This window comes from Polyergus mexicanus, unplaced genomic scaffold (genome assembly GCF_030449975.1).
Source record: "Polyergus mexicanus isolate NDT 795.1 unplaced genomic scaffold, iyPolMexi1.0 SCAF_3, whole genome shotgun sequence".
In the NCBI taxonomy this organism is placed as follows: Eukaryota; Metazoa; Arthropoda; class Insecta; order Hymenoptera; family Formicidae; genus Polyergus; species Polyergus mexicanus.
The window spans coordinates 862,148-881,624 of record NW_027223323.1 but is presented as its reverse complement, the minus strand read 5'-3'; the positions used below and the strand labels follow the sequence as shown (position 1 = coordinate 881,624).

Genomic DNA, 19,477 nt, shown 5'->3' with positions numbered 1-19,477 from the left:
ATTATATACCATATCTAAAACTAACACGAACGATACTCTTTGGATTGGGCATTAAGATATATATATATATATATAGATAGATAGATAGATAAATAGATAGATATATAGATAGATAGCCATAAAAAGACAAAAAAAAAAGCAGGTTATTGATATTTTCTGCGCTAATTGTATTTTTTCCTTAAACAAATAAAAATAAGCATTATACATATAAATATAAAACAGATAAAAGATGCAGAAAAAAACTTGAAGCATAGACATAGCATTAAAAAGAGAGTTAAAAGGCCGGCTAGCGTGTCTAGGGACGATTGGTACGGGAATAATACCAGGATAGGGCGGGTTGATCATGAATTTGATTTTGGATATGTTGTTGGTCTACCTTTACTGGACTAGTTCCTGCCGTTAAGAAACTATCTTCCAGTGCCATGGATTCGGGTGAGAACAGCATTGAGGCGTTCAAACTCTTACTCTAGGAAAATAAAAACAATGATACACATTATTATCTGATCCGTTAAGTTCATATCTCTTGTAAATTGCGTGTGTGCGTGCGTTCAATCAAACACAACAATCACAGAACTATTAAACAACAATTGTGTTTGTGATTAGTATATGCTTTTGATTTTATTAAATCAGATTCCATTTTGAAAAGCTAATCGCTTATATAACTGTTGTGTTCACTGAACGCAACCTCTCTATTTGTCTCGAGTAATTTTATTTATGGTATTTTATTTATTTAGTGTAACATACTGGTGTCTCCACGAGAAAACTCATATCGGAATTGTCTTGGGACGCCCAAGCTTGACAAAGGGCTTTGCGCGCTCGTTTCCCTCCTGGTGCACTATTCTCTTTACCGCGTCTTCGTACTGTATTGTAACCCGAGTCCTGAAGAATTGTACTTGTGCTAGCCAGACTCTCGCGATCAGTCTCTTGCTTGATTATCTCGGTCAGAGCATCTAGACGACTAGGAGTAGCTGGTAATTGTGCCACTCCGGTTCGTCGTTCAACTTCGGCCATAGCAATTTTGAATGGTGTCGGTGTTCTCGGTGTATTATCGTCTGTAAAAGTAATGGTAGCCATAGAAAAAGTCTTTATTCCTAGAAAAATATATTTTAGAATTTTTATACAAGCATTCTATATATAAATGTTATCTCGATAAAGAGATTTTTTATAGGATATAAGGAATTATTCACCTCATGTGTAGAGGATTTATTTAATACACATACAATATACGTTGTAAATTTGGGTAAATTTGATGTGTATGTACCGTTTTGATTTCGTCGGAGACCGGTAGGTTGCGGAGTTGTAAGCGGACCGGGACTGCTTCCTTTAGGAGTACTTGCGCGCGGCCAGGAGTGTTCCGGACTCAAGGTGTTCAAGAATTGCGAGGGGCTAAAGGGAAGAGGCTTGTAAGGAGTCGAAGGAGTCGTGTTTCCCGTTAGCGCTTGTTGGTCTATTATATTGTAATCCGATAGATGTCCGCTATCAGGGGTATCCTCTATCCTCTGCAGGCTCTGTACTATATTTTTGCGTCTGCGTAATATAGGAGGCGGACTGCTCTTCTTCTCTGTATGTTCGGATATCTCCTCCAAGTCAGGCATTGGTATCAATTTTATATCCGAACTTCTTGACGTTTCTTGTGATAAGTTGTAATACCTGCGCATACGCGCGAGAAAGAAAAAAGTTAAAATCTGCAAACGGAGTAAAACAGTAGACATTATATTACATTATTTCAAAGATAAACATACTTAGAGAATGATGAAATTATCTCGGTTTTTGTTCGAGAAGAGGTTCTCTTCGATGGAGACTGCATACGCTTTTCATTGTCATGTGCACATCTGTTTGACAATAACATTGTATCCAGGTATCCTGGCGTTGTAAGATGCTGCTGTTCCAAAGTTCTGATCCAATCCAGATCAACATCGAGAGTATGTGGAGTGCTGCTAGCCGTTAGCGACGAGACACCCTCGATGTTAATTAAATCAACTTTCACTCGACGTGAGTCGCAAAGGCTGTCTTCTAGATCTCTTATGGCAGTAGTGGTTTCTGCATTTTTCCTCTTGCCCCTACCTATAAGTTTTGTTGATCTCTTTTACTATTTTATCAAGTCTGTTTTACGGAATATAAAAAACATAATTATATATTGACACATTACATTAAATTTCAAAAAATAGTACTACCAAGTATTATCACAATATTATATTAATTAAATTTTATTTGTGTATTGTGAATGGCACCTTTGATCGTGGCTCGTCCTTCTTCGTTTTCATATTTTCTTCTCATTGTGCTATTCCAATGATTTTTAATTGCATTGTCAGTCCTGCCCGGCAATAATTTAGCAATCTTCGCCCATTGATTGCCGAACTTACGATGAGCTTCGACGATTATTTTATCCTCCATCTCAGTCCATGCGGTTTTTTTAATCTCCGGATTCAAGTGATTGTGCCATCGCTCCCGGCATTGTTTACCAATCCGGCCTTTAAGGTGTCGCGCTATCAATGTCCATTTTTTCGGGCCTAATTTCTCTACAAGTTCAACCACCTTCTCATCCTCCTATAAAAGACAAAGGAGAACATTTTATTCTATAAAATATAATATAGTTTTTAAAAAAATGTTTACAAAATTGTTATAACAATATTTTATGATTTCGGATCATATTATATATAATGGAGATATATGCGTTTTTTTTTTGTTTTTGGATAAATGTGTAATATAGAAGTTTTGAGGAAATTCATTATATTATCAATTTTGTATTTCGATTCTTTTTTCAATATTTTAATAAAATATAATAATAATTCTTACTTGATAGACAATAAGGTTATCAAAATATAAAATCTGATTTACAAAAGCTTTCCTTTTGATTAAAAAATCTAATTTAAAAAATATTACATTGCAGAAGAGAAAGAATGTGTATTCTATATGTAAAAATCTAACATGGTATATAATTTATTAATACCATTTATAATTTATTATAATTTATGGTATATAAGTTTGTTATAGAAATAATATCAAGCGATACTCGCGCGATACGCGAATATCAGAATAAGAATATCTTGAAATTGATATCTTGACAAAGAAGTAGCGCAATGGGAAAAGGCAATAATAATACGTATATATATGCATTTGATTCGCGAAGCCGCATTACATGCCCTTGGTTGTTGCCAAGTGCACTGGCACAGCAATGCAGCATCACCGTGTAGTTCCAACTTTTTCTTATTGCATACTCCATCGAGACGTGCGGCAATACTAAGATCCATGTGTGCGTAGGCGGTATGTGCAGTGCCGTACGACGATAATGTATAATGTATCACCCAATAATATATATATATGTATGTATGTATGTATGTATGTATGTATGTATATATGTATATATTGTTGGATGATATATTATCGTTATTAGTGATATATATAAATATGTAAAATTCATCCGACATCAAAAAATTCGATACAATATAATCATTTTACGACATTGGTACGGTACATCGTGGTTAATTATCATAATAATGAAAAGCGTAAAATTTAGATATTTACTGAAATGTATTGACAATTTTTATAAGCGATTTATAAATTCCAAGATTGTGCAGATATTGAATAAATTCGAATTTATATGTGATTATGTTATGTGTGTGCATACATTTTTTTATATATATTAAATATAAAATTATTGAAGAGAATGATAAATTTCGGAAATATTTTTTAAGTTTCCCACCTCTTTCGTCCATGGACCCTTGACCAACTCCGGGTTCACGACTTTAGCCCATCTCTGCTGGCACTGGACATCGCTTCGATCTGGGAAACGACTGGCTATAATGTCCCATCGTAGGCTAGTGCCGAGTTGTTCCGCATTGCTTACTAGTTGCTTCAATAAAGCGTCCTGTAAAAAGAAAAGCAATGCATATAATGAAAGTATTTCATAAGACGAGAAAGGACGAAAGCACAACATGCGGCACAGGGAGATCGATCGACCTCCGTAGGCTTTCCCACGTGAAGTCGTATAGTACACCCTATGTTCTATGGGGTAACCGAGGCATCTGTCTCCCGGCATGCACGGCGACGCAACTCGTTGTAGAAAATACGAAGGGTGGACATTTTTTTTGGGATCCGCACGTTTATTGTCCCTCCCTTAATTTGCTACATAGAATCGATACAGTATAACGATATACATACCTGTCCCTTAATAAAAAACTATCACGGAATCAATATAACTTCAAAAAAGAAATTCCCAGGCAAAAAGTTTGCAAAAATTTAACTTTATGATGAGAGAGAGGATAAAGAACTCTTTCCTAATATTACAAATTTTTTATACATAATACATCAAATTTTTTTATATCAAAATTAAAATAAAAAAAAATACTAATAAAAATTATATTTATTATAATATAAATTCTTATATTTTGCGCGGTTTTTCTTCAATATATAGAAGCCTTACTTCTTCTTTGGTCCATCTTCCTTTATTTATATGTTTCCCTTGTCCGTGACTTGGACCGTTAATGGATATTTGATTTTGCACTTGATTTTGTACTTGATTGTCTTGACTAACCATGCCATACTCGTTGTCGGACTCTCCTCCACTACTGGAATCGTAACCTGATCTAGATCGAGATCTGAAATATACAATAAAATACAATATGACACACATAAAATAATTTGTGTTAAAACAAACATCGCAAATAAAATTAATATTTTATAAACAAGTTTTTATATATAGATATAGTGTGAGCTAAAAAAATTATATAATTATTAATTAGCATTTTTTACAAATAATTACAAGATTTGACTTGTCCTCATTAAATATAGATGATAACACGACAATATCGCGAGTCACGTGTTAAAGATTTTGTAAGTCTGTAGATATTTCGAAAAAAAGCAACTTTCAAAATCGATATTTTTTAATTTATAGTTAGTACTAACAACACTGATAAGAAACAAAGAATAAAAAATTAAGGTGTTCCGCCAATACTCTGTAATCTTCCAGATATTGCTAATAATATGGCGTTGTAAGGAAACGAGCGTCTTCCTTTCCGCAATATGGGATTTGTAATCATCCGCTTGAATCAAGATTCTGGCAATACGGAAGCTTAACAAACAAAATATATATCTTCTATCTGGTGGGAAGTAACGACTGAGACGGGAAATCACGGATGGGTGAATATCCTGCCCCGATTTTTATGCTTCCTTTCTTTTGTCGCGCAAGTTCTATCGTCGCCGTCCCTTCCTAATTTCACCCTCGCTATTCGGGAAGCAATCTTGACCGCGAAAACACCGGTTTTTGCGGTCACGAAGGACTTGATCTTTCCTCGTTTTGGAATTTCCTGTCACGTTTCGTACGCAGGTAATTGGAGTGCTTCCTTATTAACTTTTTATATCCTTCGTACATCCTTTCCCAATCCCTTACCATCACTTTCAAAATTTTATATTTACGGTAGAAGAGTATAAGATATAAAAGATATACTAGCGCGCACAGTTACTCATACGTATCAATTTATTTTTATTCAATTTGATTAGAAACAATCATGAATCTTCTATTTTTTAGAATTTCAATATAATTTTTATTTTTATCGTTTCTAGAATCTCAATCTCCGGAATTTTTCTGATAACGTATCGGGAATTCTGGAGATTCTTCGGAAAAAAACACGTTAATTATAGAGACAATTAAATTGTGAAAATGAATTGCTAATTTTTCGTAGACGTGAGTCTCTGCGCATTGTCCAGCCTGTCTTCAGATAACAATGCATTTTGAGAACAGAAGGCAATGTCGAATAAGGCTTTCTCTCCTCTATGTACCGCGCAATCTGCTTCACCCTCGCTTTTTCCCCCTTTCCCTCGCCCCTAACAGCTGCATATACCGGGGAGAGTCCAGGGTGAACGCGATTGGGGATACGCTTAGCTTATGCAACGATAGCATTCGCGGAGCACTATGGATGTATGCGTGTGTCGTAAACATATGTGTGCTGCAGATGGTCCGGACTCCTATCGTTCCTATTGCTTAATGCATTGCCGAGCATCGATTGAAAATATCTTCACCTCTAATGTGAACCTATTTTAATCATGAACTTATTATGAATGCTACTACACGCGGTTAAACAAAAATGTCGTATATTATTAAGGTCGAGAAAAATCGAAATGCCTATGAAATGTCTATGAAAATAATATTTTCTATAAAAAAAATTATTGCTGTATGAAAATAATTTCGTTATATAGAATTAACTTTCGCGTATATATAATAATTTATTATACATAATACATGACGTGTGATAACGCTTATAATTCATTTCAAGCGCCATGCTACATATGTTTGCTACACATTGCGATACGAAAGACGAAATTACGTCATCACAAGCGGCTCGACATCATGGAATGCAAACAAGCTAAAACGACATCACTCGGTTAATTACATTCAAAGAAAGAACTGCTTTCATAACGACGCGATCGCCTGTTGCAACAAGCGCTGGTTTCCAAGTAATACTGATTATGATAAATAACAAAAAAAAAACCTTGCTCTATTTATCAAAAATGACATATCAGTACAGTCCTATTTGTATGTATATAGATCGATAGTCTAAGATATACAATATACGAAACGATGGATTAAAATATTAATTGTATGTCCCAACTCGACTCGATGATTATAATCGACTTTTCATATGACAGATATCGATAACGTTATGTCCTGCATCTTTTAATATGAATATATAATTTCATTGCAGGTGCGTGTACGTTTATGTGTCATCACAATCATGATATAAATTGTTCCTAATGCAATCCTTTCCAATAATAATAGAATGTAACTTAACAAAACGCGAAAAGAGAATATAAAAACGAAAGGAATGGTCTCAATTCTTTCAGATAATAATAGTAATTCAATCAAAAAAATCGTTGATTTCTTTAAAAATAAATATTAAAAAATTATTTTTTATATAAATAAAAAGTTAAAAATTTGCACACACACATACACACACTTATGTATTGTATATAGGAACACATACATTTAAAATATCTTTGCTATAGATATTTTACATAATTATCATTAATTTCTATTAATGAGAACGACGTCGAGTCGGAGATGTATCAAATTAGCACCCGAACGGGGCGAGTCTTTGACATGTTACGTAAAGGCTTTCGCCTTCGAAAAGCTTCTAACTAATCGCACTATCCTTGAATTTAAATCCTTCGGGCACGTGAAATGCCAAAGAACCTTCTTCGCGACATTCCTCATCGTTTGTGAAAACACACCGGCATAATAATGACTTTGATGTATGGATAAAATGTCATTGTCCAAAAAGTGAGATAATAGAATAAAATAATTGAAAGATTAGAGCGATTATACATAATCGTTCTGAAAGAGAAATTAATAATTATATACAATAATTATGTAAAAAAGTATAATCCCTTTATAATAATAATAAATAAATAAAAAAAAAATTTTAATGAACGTCGGTAAAATATTAAAAATAATTTTATACACAAAACAATATGCGCAAGTTTAAATTTATATGTATGTAAATAGCTATGGCTATGTAATATATATAATCTATAATTTATGTAATAAATATATAACTGCTGTGTCCTAAAAAATATTGCATTACTTTTCACGCGAAAAAGGATAGATTATATTTCTTCGATATTTTTCGATATTATTTTATTTGCGTGAAAAATTTGAAGCATAAAAATTTTTGCATAATCAAATTGCGTCATTTATAAACTGCAAATTAATATAATAATTTTGTTCAGAGTTTTATAAATTGCAACGTGACAATTATTGAGGATCCGAAGCCTTGTATATAACGCGTGAATACGTGCTGAACAAAAAGTTAAAGAAATAAAGCTATTCTCGGACGCCTATTAATCAATTTTAATTGGCGACCATCATGGAGAAAGAGAAGGAGAGAAAGTAGGTACAAAGACACAAACGGGACAAAGTGTAAAATGATTTAGAAGAGACATAATAGAGAAAAAAGCTATATATATTAAATAAAATCATTAGTATTCAAACAATAGGCGGAAAAATATTAGGATCGGTGAACTATAGAGAGAAGAAGCATTTTGTTTTACGTACTTATTCCTGTATTATCCTTATAAAGTGTCAGGTAATAAAATCAGGTAATAAAATCAGTAAAAATAATGATGGAGAAAGAAGCTTCGTCCTTCAACCGTTTTCACAAAATTGTCAAGAAATATTAGACTAAATTTATACGTAGCTTTTACTTGAGAGGCGACAACATAAGCAGGTGCCACTGACAGCTGCTTACTTGTCTAGAAAGATAAACGTCATGCACATCTTTTGTCACATCAGGCAAAAATGATACATCTTCTTTTATATTTTTATAGTCTCCAATATATATATAATATAGATATAATACTATGTGTTACTTAGATACAAGTTATAAAAATTGACCTTTAACGCAAGATAAGAAATTATAAAGGAAGTAAATTATCGGTAAATAATCGTATGCTTTTAATTTTATATAAGAAAAGTTTCATTATTTTTTCTTTTGTTAATAATATATAATATTCAAGATGATATAAGGTGTATAACAAAACATAATATTGATAGCTTTTCACATTTCCGTTTATCGAAAACGAGAAATGCTCGAGCGAAACTTTCGAAGCGAGACGAATGTGGGAATAACTTATAGGACGGATATCGCTAAATATTAGACAATAAAACGACGACACGTGGGACGAGCTATTTGACTTTTTCTCGTGAGAACGAGAAAGGAAGTCGTGTGTGTGTGTGTGTGTGTGTGTCCGTGTGCGCCGTGGTAATGGACATCTGCCAAAGTTCCGAACTTTCCCCTCTTTTTCGTCCGCGCTTCTTCCGTTCACGTTCGGCGCTCACGCGTGCAATTCGCCTTTACGACACCAAGCGCCCTTAACTCCTCTTCCTTCCTTCTTTACTTCCTTGCTTCCGCCTGTTGCGCGTCACGCAACAATAAGGTCATCGCGCGAGGCAAAGTCCCTTCGTGGGCATATAAAAACCTCCGGCCGAGATCGAAAGGATTATCGACTCGAACAAAACAAACTTTGCGTTCGGGACTCTGGGACTTGTCGGCATACTTGTTAAGATAATTGACATAATCCTTTGTAGAGCCGCCGATAATTAATTTAACATACAGAAGTTAATTCTACGTTAACAGATTATTCAAACTTTTTCTTTATACTCGAAACGTGCTTTTTCCCGTAATAGCAATAACTTTTGAGCTACATTAAATTTCCTGTGACATACGCACACGTACAAAAACACACAGAAAGTAAGAAAAGGAAGGAAAAGAAGGAAGAGAGAGAGAGAGAGAGAGAAGAAGAAGAAGATTTAATCATATCTCTTTTCGCTTCACTTTTCATGGTCATCTCTTGAGAAAAGATTTTTTATCGCATATGATATGATATCGGGATTTGCATTCTATCAAACGGACTAGTATAAGTTTGTGCAACGTACATAACAGAGCAACAGAGAAAATATTGGGTCAGCGTAAATATAGATCCCGTCGTCGTGTTGGTCGCGTGCGACGCCCGCAATACACAATTGATCCTTTCGTCAATTTTATAGTGTCCGGGACCAGGTGTATATAGAATCCAGGGAGTGTTCGTTCATAGCTGGGCGTCAGCTGCTGCCCCGCGTCCCACCCTCCGACTCTCGTTCTCGCGATCATCCAAGATATGACGCTTATGACGACGCATCTCCCCTTGCTCCATTCCCTCCTTATCGTCAAGCTACCTTGGCCTCATAGAACGAACGATGACACCGAGTCATCGTATATACCGACTGCTTGCTGTGGTAAACCAGTGAACACTTTTACTTTTTAGAGTTTGCGTCATTCATGAATGAAGATGGATCTCGTGTGTTCTTCATGCATAATTTGGTGCATAATTAGACAGTCGTTGCTAATTATTGATGCATATTAATACACTGAACACAAAATAATAATAAGGATGTAATATACTACATCACCGTGTTTGTTGAAATCATATTATTATGCAGAAATTTTAATTTAGTACACTCTCTTTGTGTATTTTAATAATCCCACGAATATTAATTCTTTCTATATAAGAAATTCGGCCAAAAACGCACATGCTCGCTTGTTATTATATATTATTATGTATCTACTCGTCAAATCAATCGATAGATGATTAATTTTTTTCTTAATAATTTTATTAATAACCGATTAAGTTTTTATGATATTCTTATTGCACTGAAAAAAAGAGAATTATATACCCCTTATATACTATCTTATGTCATTCGCATTTTAAACAATTATTTTAATTAATAATAGTAAAATTTATATCATAGAAACTATGACATATTTCAGACATCTTGTTTTTTAAATATCTGCGTTTATTTGTAATAATTTGAAGTATATATTTTCATCTAGTAGCAATCTAGAGCAAAGATTAAACAAATTGTAAAAAAATAAATAGAATAAAAAAAAACATCTGTCGCAGACAGATTTAATTAAAATTGGAAAGCAATAAAATAGAAAAGAAAACATGAACTCTAATCAACGTAGTCGATTACATCGTTCAAGTATCATTCAATATTACGTTATCAGTGAGTGATCCATTAATTTATCTCTTTACTGAGAGAAAAATAGATATAAATCGTTACTAATTAACTAAAGATATCGTTAAAGCTTTTTCAAGATACATAACTAAGTACATCCAGATCTCCGATTGAATGAAATCTTTTCATTTTCGATTTCGTCCATAAAAATTCCTCAGGAATCAAACTTTCTTTCTATTCTAATGATTCCTTTCGCTGCCAAGGGACGAGTCTGGCGGCTCTCGGGATTGAATAAATATAAGGTTATTGGCATCGCACGGAACCTGTTTGGGTTAATACATGGTAGAATCTTCTATCACGAAAATATCCAACCATTAATAATTATCTCAGACTTAAGAATGAAAAGACATTAATAAATTGATATGCGCGATTAAAAAATGCAAAATTATCATTCTTCATGTAACGCTAAATAAATGTTACCTTGACGTCTTCTTAATTCGACAAATTATTCGTGCAGATATTTAAGATTTGATAATAAAGTTACACGAAAGAGGATGACGTCTAATAAAATTGTCGCCACGAGTTCGAGATTGCTTGAAGAGAATTCCGTGGAAACCGGGAACGTTTCGCGTATTTTAATGAGGCCGCTATCCGTGAAGGATCATCGCCCGACGAAGGCCAAGAGGTAGGATAGGTTCCATGATGAATATATATATGTGCTGGTTCAGGCATGCACGGGGTATACGCGGCGTACGCGAATATGGGGTAGGTAAGTGGAGATAGGTAGAAGCATACGTGTGTATCTACCTACACGTGTACTTATATATACACGCGAGCGTACCGGCAGCCAGCCAACGACATCGGGGTGGAGGTCTTTACCGAAAGACATCTGGCTACCACCTGCCTCGATGCCCTCGCACTCGCTTCATCAAACCTCCCCATAATAGAACGCTCCCGAGCATGCGCACCCGCTCTCACATGACGCGTGCACATGCGAGGAGTACGTACGTATTGTGTGTATCGTGACCGTGTGACTTATACCGTGTGGTTTTACGGATACGTGTGTACGCGTATGCGCCGACAATAATCGAGTGCTTGCGCTCTTCTCATTCCCGTGGGGCTGTGTAAAAATACAGGTTTACCCGGTATATGTAAGCTTTTTTTTCACGTTAGTATGGCATCGAGAATTAAATATTCATCCATGTCTGTATAAATAATCTTCCATATAATATAGATAATAAAAGTACTTTTTTTCAATCTCCATTTTATTTTGCCGCCTAAAAACCATTGAAATGGATACACTAATAAAAAAACTAGTTGCCAATGAATGCTACCAGAAATATATACATTATCGGTAGCGAAAATAATATCATTACTTTTTTTATAATAAAAAATAAATAAACATTACATATATAGTGTGTTATATTTTTATCAAAATATAAAGTGAATTATTATTTCTTTGCAAGATTTTATCTGTTTTAAAATACACATTTTTTACTATAAAATAAATTTAGAGATAATATACTTATATTTTCACATTAAAAAAAAAAAAAAAGAGAAACAAAGAACTTTCAGCTTTAAATCAATACGTAGAAAATAAACATATCAAATATCATATTTGCTTGTAATAAAAAAATGTAATCATTCCATCTTTAAATTCTTCGGATAATATATAGCCAACAATGTATATTAACCGATCATTCACTGGTGCATCTACCCCATATAGGATCTCTTTCTCTCACTAGTACAAAATATATATAATACATACGCACGATGTATAAGACGAACGTGTCTACGAGAGGTGAAGGGAAATTCCATCACCCTTCTGTGCCATAAAAAAAAAAGGCGGGAAGCCCTCCGGCAACTCGCGCGCGCGCGCGCGCTTCATCCCTCTCGTTCGTCGAGGTGCGCCTCGTCGTCGTACACCACGCCTTTTACCCCCGTGCCTATTGCGAGGCGATTGTATATCGGACGAGCCACCCGGTGCTCGTTCCCATGACAAGTGCGATGGGTATTTTCATCACTCGTGAATCTTTAATTCCACCGTGGGAATCGAGACTACATCGTATCGGACGGAGATCCGCGCACATTACTATATATAGGCGCGGATATGCGCGCCATATATGTCCCGTGATCCGATTAGATTACATCTTTTATAGATGAACTATACACAACGCGGTCCTTTGTGTCGCTAAGCGAGAGGAATATGCGTAAATCTCGCGAAAATTATAGCGTTTAGCCGAACGAGTACCTCCCGTGCGATACTTATTACTATTCTGAAACTAAGCGCACAAAAGTGATACGTAACAGATAAAACAATTTATTCTTATTTAAAATATTTAAAGAAACACGAGAGAGAGAGAGAGAGAGGGGGGGGGGAGAGAGAAAGAAATATATATACACCAAGAAATAAAATAAAAAATATAATCGTAGAGATACGTGGTATAATAATAATATAGACTTTCCGATTTTGTGAGCGCAATTAGTAATCGCGATTAACAATATAATATAAAATAATATAAATACAATATCAATATTGATCACATCATCTCATTCTTACATCTTTTCGAATACTTTAATCTTTTCTTATATTTGAACGTGATACATGCAAAACCATTTCGTTAATCTTCCTCCAATGAAAATTGATACTTTGGTATTTATTAGACAGAATTATTTCAAAGCATTCTTATTCTCGAAGCAGATGCTGGAAATCAAGTTCGCCCTTGTACCGGGTACATCCCGATCAGCGTCGTCGACCCCGAGTGCGCTAAATCGATATCGAGACATAATGAAGAAGAAAGAAGAACTGGCTGCGAGAGCAGTCCAAGGGCCGCGGTCCGTCCCATCTTGAAAGAAATCTCTTCAAGGGACCCGGGCGCGAATCTTGTCGGTAACCCCCTTCGAAATTTGTTATTTGACGTTTTAGGGTGGCTTTTTCTCGTTCGCCCTACATAGTCTGATTCGATGGAATTTTAGGGTAACGACTGGCAGCTGTCCAGACGTTGACTCGATTCAGTTTTAAATTCGAATTGTAAAATTTGAGAAACTTAATCGCGTACGCCTGAGATCGACACGACGAGCGCGAACTTTTTATACGGAGAAACGTCCCTTCGTGAATTAACATCTAATAACTTAATGAATAATCCACACGGATCTCACAGACACTGATATGCCCGCATAAAATCCGAAAATGCCCAAAGACCACGAGAGACCACACGGGAATATAATAATACACGATCTATTCATATATAGATATCTTGAATGTTGTAACATCTCAAGAAAAAAAATTCCTAACTTTACTTTTCTCATTATAACTGCTATATTAAAAAGCAGCAATATTAAACAATAAAATGATCAAAAGTTAAAAAAAAAAAAATTAATATTACAAACAATTCTTTTAAAACCAAATTAAAAATATATTAGAACTGATTGTATAGAAATATAAAATTCTGAGAAAAATATTTATTGTTATATGTACTTTAATAATTATAAACGAGGCGTGAGTTTATCACGAATTGAGCAGATCATTTCGGAAAAGGGAAACTCGCATCATTACCATAAGTGTCGAAGAATCAATGACCATCCCTACTCTCTGGTAATTTATACTATGTAGAAATCTATATAGAGGCTCGAGGAAAAAAAAAAATCCTAGAAACACATCTCTATTTCACTGTGAGCGATTCCATCCATATATCACTTTGTATCCGTAAAGCCGGCATATTCTTCCATTTGCCAATTGTGAGGTAGCCTATGCTAATATAAGTGACCTTCCAATGGTATTCGCAAACTTAATGATCTTTCTAAGATCTGGTTGAGTGTGAAATCGCGGAATGACTAAAAGATACCTTTGTAATGGCCTTACCAAGTGAAATTTTTGCATTATTTTCATTTTTCGTCTTTTTTAACAGCGGAATATTGAACAAACGCAATTGAACAAATGACAATAAATTTTTCCGCGATTTTTTATACTTTGCTCGGCGAGATATTAGGCAGACTAACGCAATAATAATATCTCAAATATTTAAAACTTTTTATAAATTTATATAAACTTTGATTCTTCTATATATTGCATCTCTAAATTTATTTTTAAGATTAATAAAGAGAAAGAGAAAGAGAATAAAAATATAAAAAATAGGTAATAAAGAAATATGACGACCCTCTTGAATGGGAAAAATGTAAGACGAAATGAAAAAAAATTTTTTTTTGATATAAATAAATAAACAATATTTACAATCCATTCTTCACAGTTTATATAATAATTAATATAATAATTTATGTAAAGAATATTATTTTATTAAAGATTTTTAAATTCAAAGACATCTACCAGATATGAAGTTCGTCAAGACTTATTTCTCTATTTTTCTATTTTCACAAATTTTTTCTCAGATATGCGGTACTAATGTCAAAATAAACGTAAGAGAAGCCCGCGAGCATATGAATGTTGCATATCGCGAAATTTGTAGTAACGTCTAATCAAAACAAAAGCGATCCCAATCTTTCGTAAGGACTATGCATCTGAATAAAAGAATACAATGAGTTTCAGTGGAGGTACAAAATAAACGATGCAAAAAATTCTTAACAGAATTGGCCTGAAACCGGGTTTAAATCTCCTTAGTCAACCTAGTCCCCCTGTCTACTCTCCCTTCCTTTTTGTCTTGTCGAGGCTGTAGACCTGCGAGGACGACCGGCCGGAAAAAGACGAATAGTCGTCTCGTCGTTTCTTTTGGCTTTGAGCACTCCGCTAAGCGACTAGCACTGAAAAGTGCGCGATAGCTGTAACTTGAATGAGAGAGATACCATGCTGCGAGTGGCTACGTAGAAGTTGGATTTCTTGTCTGTCGTCCATCCGTTCGTTTGGACGCTTAATCTCTCTCTCTCTCTCTCTCTTTCTATACCTGGGGAAAAAATACTATTCGACCGAATGAAACTACGGATATTCGGGATAATCTCGAAAAATTGTCTTGAAATTTTTTTCTTTTTTACATGTCTCGGTTAAATTCCAGACCTTCCATGAAAACAATTACAATTGTTTTTACTAAGGGAATGGTACGTTTTGAACAACGAAAGAACAGGTCTAGAAGATTCTCAATACGTCAAGCGTGACGATTACAATTCATTTATAACATGTCGTACATTATTTAAAATAGTTTTGAATGTTTTTTTATATATATCTTTTCGTCATTATTATATTTTTATCTAATATCCTTTAAAAATATATAAAATATGAGAAAATTTTCTGATTTAAGCTATTTGAAAGGCACGAAAATATGACAATAGAAAGTTCACAACACTCTTTTCATTTAAAAAAAAAAAAAAAAAAAAAAAAAAAAAAAAAAAAAAAAAAAAAATGCATTTTTGAAAATGCAAAAAGCAACTAAAAATTATAGTAGTACGCAATGTTAAAATTTACGTTACACGCGTTGTTCAAATTTATCCTCTTCTCTATTTTATATCAATATAGTAAATAAATATTTAAAAGTGCTCTGGAGCCAATCAAAATTATTTTTCAAATAATTAATAATTGACAATAAAGAGCTTTTTTGGCGGATAAACAAAAAAGCAAATAAATTAATAGTTTTTGGAACGCAAATATTATAAATAATGACTCTAGAATTAATATACAATGAATTTTAAGAGAATCATAATTAGAAAAGCTTAATTATATAATTATATATATAATGCCGAGAATTGAGAGGCTGCGACAAATGATGAATTCCCCCAAACTATTTTGCTAAGAAAAAATTTACAAAGCAATAAATTAGCCGAAAGGATTAAAAAATTTTTGTCTGGAAGAACATTTCAATACAGTTCCCATATTATGCTATATCGTTAAATATTCATAAGACATCAATTATGTTACCTAATAGAATATTTGAGAATATTAATCGTGTTCTTATAAACATAAATTCGACGAGAATTATTTTATGACAATTAAATTTATTTTCATAATTTTACTCAATTGTAAATTAAATTTTAAAAATATTTCAGTAAAATCTATATATACTTTATATTGTAGTTTTAGAATTATCACACACTATTTACAAAATATAATAAATCTCGTAGAAAATATTAACAAAAATATTATATATATACATATACATATATATATATATATATATATATATATATATATATATATATATATAATAATAATAATAAAAATAATATATTACACAAAAAAGATATATAAATAAGATATAATCGTGGTAATCTTCATCTATTTTATTTCTTCAATCACTAATATTTAATTTAAATTCTAATATCGAATCTTTTTCTAGATACTAGTAATATCACTTGAAACTTTATATAGGCCTAATGAGAGAACGGGAGAGTTAATCAGCTTCTCACAATCTCGCCTTCGCGATAACACCGCATCCTTTGATATCAACATTACGCTGTATAATTACCGTCGTCGGAATTTATACTGCGTACATATATATATTTCCTTACTACTTTCACACGCGATATTATTGACACGGCCGACCTCAGTTCTCTCAATTGGATATTTGATCCAGGCGACTTTAAAGACATCGAAATCTCTGTTCTGCTTAGCCCTTCGGTATAAGAGAATTTCGAAAGAAGCTTCGATGTTAAATGTATTATTTTATTTGTATCCTATACACAGTAATAAAGTTTTGTAATATTGTAATAATTTCTAATGTGCTAAGAAAATATAAAAAATGTAAATATAGGAAAGTATGATCACTCACACACACACACACACACACACACACACACACACACATGCTTGCTCTATAATATTTGATTTTTATAAACTGACATCTTAAATTCACATGTTGATGCAGAAAAGTAAATAAATAAATATGTATAAAATATTTAAAATATTCTGATTATGAGGAAAAAAATAAAATAATAAAAATTCTAAAACTATTCATATATAAATAATCTATTGGAGAGTTATAAATATATATATTCCACATAATTTTCTCGCGTAAAGAATGTAACCGTTTAAAAAACAGGGAGATATAGCTCTCTCTCCATAACATCTCTAAAATATTTGAAATTGTATGACTCGCGTATTATAAAAGATATTTTTTTTAAATATTCCTCTCTCTCTCTCTCTCTCTTTCTCTCCTGTAATAATAATTAAAAGTAAGCCGCTATTATCCTTTATCTCGATATAGGTGTGCGAAATAAGTCACGAGTATTCATTGGCGCTTCGAATATGTGCCAGGTTTATAAACAAAAAAATAATAATAATAAATAAATAAATATGAGATTTATGAGAATTTACTTTACGCGAGAGATTACTTACGCTTCTGTAGGCGGTGAATAAACGGACGAATGATAGGATGCGTTAATCGGCAATCCACTCGCGACGAGCAATTCATTCGATATCATATTCATTATATATACAAGCAGAGCACAATCCTTGTGGAAGGCAAACGGTCGAGGGAGAATCGAGAGAGCGCCAAAGCACGAAGTATATCGGGTGAATGGTACGTAAATAGATCCCGCGAACCTCCCGTAGAGATGCTTCGTAGCTCTCTCCGATTCACAAGTACTATCTGCACGCGGTGCAGATCATTGTGTGAGTTTTTCCGGGAAAATATATCTCGTCAAGGGAGAGATATCTACACGGCTATGTTTACGCCAGTCCTCTCTAATTTCTTCCTCCTTGACTCTCTTGTTCGTCTCCTCACGAAGCGATGAAGCTGACGAGCGACAGAGCGTGACGCGCATTCCTTTTCTAATTTTTTCTTCCTTTTTCCCTCTCCCTCTCTCTCTCTCTCTCTCACACACCCTTTCCGTCTCTCGTTCCCTCCGTCTGTATCTCACTTCTTTAAATAATTTTTAGACTAGATAAATATCGTTCGCGTTATCAATCGATTCGCGTATTGCGTGAAAGCGGATGATAATAGAGCGTACGCGTCGCGAAGATACGAATCCGCATTGACAACGAGAAGAATCATTCACCACATACCACGCGCGCTGTTTACGCGCTAAAATATTTCCGCGTCCCGTCGAGTATACCGCGCCGCGCGGCAACGCTCGACTTTCGGTTCGTGGACCGAATGTCACAAAAGCATCCTCCTTGGACGGCGGTTGAGCTCAAACTGGCGAGATGGTATTCGAAGTTCGAAGGGTTCGCACCAGCAGAGCAGAGCGGCACAGTGGAAGGTCTAACGCTGGATCCTGCGGTAGGCAAGCAGAGAGGGAAAAAGAGTCGCCCAGAGAGAGAGAGAGAGAGAAAGGGACAAGAATGGAGGGAGAAAGAGAGAAAGAGAAAGCGGACGCACGAGGGAACCGGGATCTCGACTCGTAGAGGAACGAAGGGGTGAGGTGGGGCGGAGGCGCCGGGAGTCCCTACGAGACCTTCCATGCGTACGTCTCATATGTACCATACGTACGTGTACATACGAGAGAATCGCCGTCGCAGCTAAAAACGATCGGACCAGGAAAAGGCGGCAAAATACGTGGACGCGACCGCGATCCATGCTTTAATGCCTGCGCGGAATAACAATCGGAAAAGGAGGCCCGTGTGTGGAGAGAAAAATCCATTTAGGCTCGTCTTCTTCATGTATCAACGAGCTAAATTTGAAATTGAATTTTACATATATTTATATATATATATATATATATATATATATTCTATGAACTTTGTAGAGAAGAGGTACATTAATTAAATATGTAAAATTAATTCGCCTAAAACATCATTGAAATTTTTTTTTTTTTTACGATAATAAATTATTAAATAGATTGTTGAAAATTCTTACGGGAAGCATATATCTTTGATAGAATTTAATTGTTCCTTATGCGATATTGATTTTTTTTTTATTTCACTTAATATTACGCGAAAATTGTTGTCATTATAAATTACTTTTAATGTTTTTTGTTTTTAACAAAAGAATAAAGAGTCTCTTTAACGCTAATGATTTATGGTCTTCTTTTTATATATACATATATATATATTTTTTTTTCTTTTGATAAATTTCTTTTAACTTCGAAAAATAAAAGAATCTA

At 34.1% G+C, this 19,477-nt stretch overlaps 1 protein-coding gene across 2 annotated transcripts in view; it reads right to left on the bottom strand.

Annotated features, from left to right (window-relative positions):
- Positions 1-19,477, bottom strand: part of Myb (proto-oncogene like protein Myb) — a 28,775-nt gene that overhangs the window by 2,904 nt on the left and 6,394 nt on the right. Inside the window, exons 1-8 of one of the 2 annotated variants that reach the window (XM_070293593.1) lie at positions 17,769-18,580; positions 4,424-4,598; positions 3,704-3,868; positions 2,232-2,547; positions 1,743-2,064; positions 1,262-1,650; positions 745-1,052; positions 377-466 (exon numbers count right to left, since the gene is read on the bottom strand). In XM_070293593.1, the coding sequence (XP_070149694.1) occupies positions 377-466; positions 745-1,052; positions 1,262-1,650; positions 1,743-2,064; positions 2,232-2,547; positions 3,704-3,868; positions 4,424-4,598; positions 17,769-17,860 (1,857 nt within the window). In that variant the 5' untranslated portion in view covers positions 17,861-18,580. Of the gene's footprint in view, positions 1-376; positions 467-744; positions 1,053-1,261; positions 1,651-1,742; positions 2,065-2,231; positions 2,548-3,703; positions 3,869-4,423; positions 4,599-17,768; positions 18,581-19,477 lie in introns of those variants that run through there. The other variant, XM_070293594.1, reaches the window with a different exon arrangement.